Below are 7,777 nucleotides of genomic sequence, written 5' to 3' on the forward strand. Positions count from 1 at the left end.
AGAATTGATTTCCTTTGCATATGAACTCTCCTTTGTGTTCTTTGATATTGTATATGGTCAGTTGGTTATATTTACCGAGTGCTTGGTGTTCATGGAGGCGGTTACAAATTGTTTGGTAGAGTACAATATAACAACATAGTAGATACATTGCCTTGCCCACAACAAGCTTACAGCTAGTAGAGAACGACATTAGTGCAAATAAATGTAAATGAATTTGAGTTTCTCCCTTCTCAACATGCTTTACCTCTCCTTGTTGCCCCTAGATTCCAAACTAAAGACTGGAGTGGCCTTCTCTTCCCTGTATTCCTTTGCTGCCCAGGCAGATTTGTTCCTTGGACCCCAAACAGCTAACTGAAGCACTATCCCAGCTATACAAAAAGGTCAGAGCACTACTAGATTACCTATACACAAATCGAAAGGATCTTTAACAAATGAATTGGCAAATACAAAATAATTCCCATAGAAGATACCTTGGCCTTTCCTCACCACCTTCAGTAGTATTTCTGAGTGCTTACTATGTGCAGAGCACTGCACAAAGCAATTGGGAGAGTATAATACAAGAGAGTTGGCAGACACATTCCGTGCCCAGAATGAGCTGTTATCTCACACACTTCCCTCCCCAGGACCCTACTTTTCCAGTATCCATCGTGCTGTCTGGTCCTTGCTCCTCAGCCTCTCAAGGAATCCCAGGTCTCAGGTACACCCTTTCCTGATTCTTCCTGATTTGCTCAGTCTGTCTCTTATTCAAAATGCTTCAGGGACATCCCAATTAATTTGCCCCTTCCTCTTTTTATTCAGTTTTCCTCTGAAATGGATGTGACCATCTTAGTGAGTTACCTCCTACCTTTTACTGAATTCAACTACCTATCCCTCGGGGAGGAGGTCATCAGGAGTGACCTACTACTAGCTGTAGCAACTTCTGATGGTCTTCCTCTCTAACCACTGTGTGTGAGGTTACCTTGAGTGACTGCCTCATCCTGGTACATCAGTGCAGTCTATAAGAAGGTCCCCGTCCAGCGGGTCCATGGAAAATCACTCTTTGCTGGGGGTAAGACAACATGGCACCTGTTAAGGGGAAATTGTGCTCTACTCATTTGCTGAGTTCATTTGAACTGACCAGTAAATACATAGATTTAGATTTTCATAGGGCCTTTGACACCAGTGGTTTACATATAAATCTATTTTTTTCATAACAATAAACATTAAAATTCCTTACCAATTAGACTGAAATACTCAATTCTTTCTGGATCCTTTGCTAATTTTCTTTGCTGTTCCAGGAATGAAATTCTAACAGTCTCTGGCCCACCCTTCTTCCTCCGGTGTTGCTGCAGATATTTGTATCAAGAAGCAATGAGCATTGACGTGGCTCAGGAAGTCTGTTTCCTCTTCCAGAACGGAGTAGGTATCATCGGGAACTCCCTTCTCAACATGCTTTACCTCTCCTCATTCCTCCTGGGTTCCAAACCAAAGCCCACAGACCTGGTCATCATTCATCTAGCTATAGTCCACACCGTGATGCTTCTTACCAGGTGGATTACCAGAACAGCAGGAATACTGGGGCTGTGGCTATTACGGACGAATACTGAGTGTAAGCTGTTTGCCTATGTCTACCGCATCACCCGGGGCCTCTCCATCTGTATCACTTCCCTACTGAGCGTGGTTCAGGCCATCACCATCAGTCCTACCACCGCCTACTTTTTCCAGCTCAAAGTTCACATCCCAACCTTCATCCTCCCAGTCTTAGCCATCTTGTGGATTCCAAACATGCTGATAAGCACCAACCTTTTGTACCAAGTGGTCGCTTCACATAATGCAACCAGCATTGAGGGCAATTGTTACATTGTGCCCTTAAACAAACTCCTTGAGGGTCAGATTCTCACCTTCATGGCTCTCCGTGACATCCCCTCTCTGGGGCTAATGAGCTGCTCTAGTGGCTACATGATCCTCCGCCTGCATCGACACAGGCACCAAGTCAAGCATCTCCACAGTAACAGCCAAGCCCATAAAACATCACCAGAAAGACGAGCCACCGAGACCATTGTGCTGCTTGTGAGCTGCTTTGTAGTCTTCTACTGTGGAGACTTTGTCCTTTCCCTCTTTATAGCTACATCCATGAAGAATAACATCATCTTCTTGAATATTAGCATGTTTGTGGTCAGTGGATACGCGACTGTCAGCCCCTTTGTCTTGCTCACCTGTGACAGAAGAGTCATCAAGTTCCTGGGTGATTTTCTGAGGAATAAGACCTGAAGGTCTCCTCAGACCATACTTCTGTCTGCAAACCCTCTTCGATATGGGAACTCAGTGATGATCCTGTATCTCAAGCAAAGAAGACCATGGAAGATGTCCCTCCGCACATCCACCAAGCTGGATCTCTTCCTTCCTTCAAGGCCCTACTGAGAGCTCGCCTCTTCCAGGAGGCCTTACCAGACTGAGCTCCCTCCTTCCTCTCCCCTTCCTCCTCATCCCCGCTCCCTACCTCCTTCCCCTCCCCACAGCACCTGTATATATGTTTGTACGTATTTATTACTCTATTTATTTTATTTGTACATATTTATTCTATTTATTTTATTTTGTTAATATGTTTTGTTTTGTTCTCTGTCTCCCCCTTCTAGACTGTGAGCCCACTGTTGGGTAGGGACCGTCTCTATATGTTGCAAACTTGTACTTCCGAAGCGCTTAGTACACTGCTCTGCACACAGGAAGCACTCAATAAATATGATTGAATGAATAATCCGGCATAGACAAGCCCAGCTAAGTGACCATTGGAGTCATCTTCAGCCTGAGCTAGGATGAAAAAAAAAATATTCATTGCATTATCATATTGTAATTATAATAATACACTATATCATCCTATTATAATTATGATTGTAAGTTATATTATCATAATTATAATACATTATATTATCATTATAATAATAAATTATTATGAGAGAGAGAGAGAGAAAGGGAAAGCTCAGCATCCCACAGGCACTTTCAGTACATTTGTCATATGGGATTTTTCTCCACCAATGAACCTTCATTTTTTCTGCCTCAGTTGTCAGAGACCTGAAATGGACAGTGTCTGACTTTGGGATCAAGACTTTAAATGAAATGTACGTGACTTTTTCCCAGTCACAACTCTGAAACTCCTGTCTCGGTTCCCATCTTGTGGCAAACAATCAATCCATCGATCACATTCATTGATCCCTTACTCTGGGCAGATCACTGTACTAAGCAATTGGAAGAGTATAATCTATCAGTTGGTAGACATAGTCCCTGCCCTCAGTGAGCCTACAGTCTAGAAGGAGAGACAGACATTAATATAAATGAATAAATTATGGTTTCGTACAAAAGTACTGTGGGCCTGAGGGAGAAATTCATTCAATCGTATTTATTGAGTGCTTACTGTGTGTAGAGCACTGTACTAAGCGCTTGGGAAGTACAAGTTGGCAACATATAGAGATGGTCCCTACCCAACAACGGGCTCACAGTCTGGGAGGGGGAGACAGACAACAAAAAAAAACATGTGGACAGGTGTCAAGTCGTCAGAGCAAAGAGAATTAAAGCTAAATGCACATCATTAACAAAATCAATAGAATAATAAATCTGTAGAAATGTAGAGCGGATTCAGCCACGAGGTGCAGCGCCCGAGATCCCGCGCACTCCCAGCAGGGGGCAGTGGCGAACTCAGCCACGCGGTGCAGCGCCCGAGATCCCGCGCCCTTCCACCAGGGGGCAGTAATGATAACGGTATTTGTTAAGTTCTTTGTGCCAAGCACTGTTCTAAGCGCTGGGGTAGACACAAGGCAATCAGGCTGTCCCACGTGGGCCTCACAGTCCTAATCCCTGTTCTACAGATGAGGTCACAGGCACAGAGAAGCAAAGTGACTTGCCCAATGTCACCTCACTGGCAAGTGGCGGAGCCAGGACTTATTCATTCATTCAATCGTATTTACTGAGCGCCCACTGTGTGCAGAGCACTGTACCAAGCGCTTGGAGATAAGAACTCACGATCCCTGACTCCCAAGTCCGGACCCTTTCCACTAAGCCACGCTGCTTCTCAGTGGAAAGTGTACAGAAGCAGAGTGGCTCAGTGGAAAGGGCACGGGCTTTGGAGTCGGAGGTCATCAATCAATCAATCAATCAGTCGTATTTATTGAGCGCTTACTGTGTGCAGAGCACTGTACTAAGCGCTTGGGAAGTACAAATTGGCAACATAGAGACAGTCCCTACCCAACATTGGGCTCACAGTCTAAAAGGGGGAGACAGAGAACAAAACCAAACATACTAACAAAATAAAACAAATAGAATAGATATGTACAAGTAAAATAAATAAATAAATAGAGTAATAAATATGTACAAACATATATACATATATACAGGTGCTGTGTGGAAGGGAAGGAGGTAAGATGAGGGGGATGGAGAGGGGGACGAGGAGGAGAGGAAGGAATCCCGGCTCCGCCACTTGTTAGCTATGTGACTTTGTGTAAGTCACTTAACTTCTTTGGGCCTCAGTTCCCTCATCTGTAAAATGGGAATTAAGACTGTGAGCCCCCCATGGGACAACCTCATCACCTTGTAAGCTCCCCAGCGCTTAGAACAGTGCTTTGCACATAGTAAGTGCTTAATAAATACTATCATTATTATAATTATTATTACTGGCTTTGGAGTCAGAGGTCATGGGTTCAAATCCCGGCTTCACCACTTGTCAGCTGTGTGACTTTGGGCAAGTCACTTCACTTCTCTGTGCCCGACTTGCACTTCTCAAGCGCTTAGTATAGTGTTCTGCACATAGCAAGTGCTCAATAAATACGACTGACTGAATGAATGAATGGGTTCTAATCCTGGCTCCGCCACTTATCTGCTGTGTGACCTTGGGCAAGTCACAACTTCTCTAGGCCTCAGTTCCCTCATCTGTAAAATGGCGATGAAGACTGTGAGCCCCACGAGGGACAACCTGATTACCTTGTGTCTCCCCTAGCGCCTAAAAAAGTGGTTGGCACATAGTAAGCGCTTAACAAATTCCAAAGTTATCATTATTATCCTCAATTGACTGCAGTTGTTCCGACCAATCAATCAGTTAGTGGCATAAATTGAGCACTTACTGTCTGCCTAGCAGTGTGGCCTAGGGGAAAGAGCCTGGGACTGAGAGTCTGAGATGTTGAGTTCTTATTCTGCCACTGCCATTTCCCTTTCCTGTGAACTTGAGCAGGTCACTTAATTTCTCTCCTTCCTCTGTTTCCACATCTGTAAAACGGGTTTTGATACCTGGTATCCCTCCTGCTTATGTTGTTAGCCACATGTAGGATAGGGGCTATGTCCCAACATAGATCTTGCAGGTGTTGGAGATCTTGCATGTCTCCAAATGTTTAATATATTGCCTGACCCTTAGTGAGAGCTTAGCAAAAACCACAATTACCATTATCATTATTATTATTATTATTGGTATCACTAAGGGGGTAGTCCAGAGAGTGAGAAAAGAGTTATGGCCCACTGTGGCCCATATGGCTTGTCACTATGATGGGCTGACACAAGCGGTTTCTGGTCACTGGGGACAAGTCATCTCCTGCTCTCACGTGAAAGTGTCAGGATTCTGCTAGTGACATGAAAATCATTGGCCTGGAGGGGGATGAGGACATGAAACTTTTCCTTATAAATGTCACCCTGGCCTCCACAGAGGGGAGAGAGTGACTCAGGTCCTGAATCAAAGTGCAGCCTGGTGAGTGTCTCCTTCTTTTTTTAATGATATTTCTTAAGTGCTTACTATGTGGCAGGCACTGTACTATGCATTGGGGCAGAAACAAGCTAGTCAAGTTCGTCACTGTCCGTGTCATACACGGGTCTCACAGCATTATCCCTCATTTTACAGAAGAAGGAACTGAGGCACAGAGAAGTGAAGTGATTTGCCCAAGGTCAACCGGTAGCCTAGTGGTGGAGTTGGGATTAGAATCCAGATCCTAACTTCCAGGCCCGTGCTCTATCCACTAGGCAATGCTGCCTCTCACTAGGCCACACTGATTCTTGCTGGCTCTTTGGTCAGAGCGGAGAGGAGATCATCATTTTCATAAGCCAGAGGGTCGATAGAGACTTGGACCGGGAGAGGACTGGTCAGCAAGATCAAAAAGGAACATGACTGTGAGAAGTGGCCATTCCCTCACACCCTGATTAAAAGACACACCCCAGGCCCATCTCAAATGAGGTGAATTTCCCTTCCTGCCTCGGTCCCCCTACTCAATAACTGTAGCAAAATAACTCCCTGCTCTTGGCCATATGCTGAGTCCCTTTCTCCATCCTATGCCTGACTCCCAGCTTTATATTCAGCAAAGCTTTCTGCCTCCCAGGCTCGAGGAGTTCCTTCAAAACCCAAACCCCCACCTTTCAGCGGGTCTTTCCAGCTCCTGGTTGGGACACCGCTTTTCTCACACCTTGCCCATTTGCCCCTTGTCTAGAGCTGCAGGGCTGTCTCTGCTAGAGCTGACCCTGGGATGGTCAGAGGAACAGGATGGGGCTGAGGAGTACTAGACTGGATATTTTGCTGAAATAAAAATATTTTTTTCTGTCTTTCTTTCTTATGACACCTGAAAGGCAGGCAAACTTTTTCCCCATAATTCTGCAACATGGAGAAACATACAGTCACACACACAAACACGCACACATGTCCCTAGGAACTTGGCAAACCAATTTAGGTTTCATTCATTTCCTTCCAGAAGCAACCTAGTCCCTGAAGAGTTCACTGGATTAAACTATCCTCAACTCTCCATAAGAATCATTTAATTTTCATATTTTTAACACTTGCATTGAAGGCTTTCAATTAGATTTGAACAATCTTTCAGGCTGCAGATTAGTCATCAAAAAGTCAATTTCTCCCTATTTACTTCTCACTGTGCTCCAGCAGGATGTGGAACATCCTCACTTAACTTACTTGAATCCAGTTCCTCCCAAATCCTTGTCATTTATACCTGCTGTTTAATCCTCAGTCAGTATCAGTTTTAATTGTTTTAAATTCCTCCTGCCAATTGTCCCCTCTAAATTGTAATGTCCTAAAGTCATGAAGCCTGCTCTGGAAAAAAAGGTCTTTATACACCCCAAATACTTTGACTAAAACCTAAAGGGGATGAAACTACGTAAATATATTATTGGCAACCTGGTCATAACTCAGCTTTCTCATTCCACCTCTGCCCACCATCTCCTATTCCACTAGTATAGTTTCCACACTTGCTGGAAACCTCATTCTGACTGTGACCATCAACTGCTTAAAGAGCAATTTGATCATTTAATAATGTCATGCGGTAGGCAGCCTATGTTTGGAAGGAAGCATTCTTTTCAACATTATAATAACATGTGTAGAATGTAATTACATTCACTTTAGAGCTATAACAGGCAATGCGTAACTAATTCAAAGAATTGATTTCCTTTGCAAATGAACTCTCCTTTGTGTTCTTTGATATTGTATTTGGTCAGTTAGTTATATTTACTGAGTGCTTGGTGTTCATGGAGGCGGTTACAAATTGCTCGGTAGAGTACAATATAACAACATAGTAGAAACATTGCCTTGCCCACAACAAGCTTACAGCTAGTAGAGAAAGACATTAATGCAAATAAATATAATATATATGTATGTAAGTTCTGTGGGGCTGGGAGTGGGTGAATAAAGGGAGCAAGTCAGGAAAATACAGAAAGGATGGAAGAAAAGGGGAAAAGGGCTTAGTCAGGGCAGTTATCTTGGAGAAAATGTGCCTTCAGTAAGGCTTTGAAGGGGACGTGAAGAGTGATATGAAGAGGAAAGGCATTCCAG

At 43.9% G+C, this 7,777-nt stretch overlaps 1 protein-coding gene across 1 annotated transcript; it reads left to right on the forward strand.

The window, feature by feature from the left end:
- Positions 1 to 1,350: 1,350 nt before the first annotated feature.
- Positions 1,351 to 2,250, forward strand: LOC119931745 (vomeronasal type-1 receptor 100-like). Its single transcript, XM_038750624.1, has one exon. It carries the CDS (start codon positions 1,351 to 1,353, stop codon positions 2,248 to 2,250), a length of 900 nt encoding a protein of 299 aa, XP_038606552.1.
- Positions 2,251 to 7,777: the final 5,527 nt, after the last annotated feature.

This window comes from Tachyglossus aculeatus, chromosome 8 (genome assembly GCF_015852505.1).
Source record: "Tachyglossus aculeatus isolate mTacAcu1 chromosome 8, mTacAcu1.pri, whole genome shotgun sequence".
NCBI classification, from domain to species: Eukaryota; Metazoa; Chordata; class Mammalia; order Monotremata; family Tachyglossidae; genus Tachyglossus; species Tachyglossus aculeatus.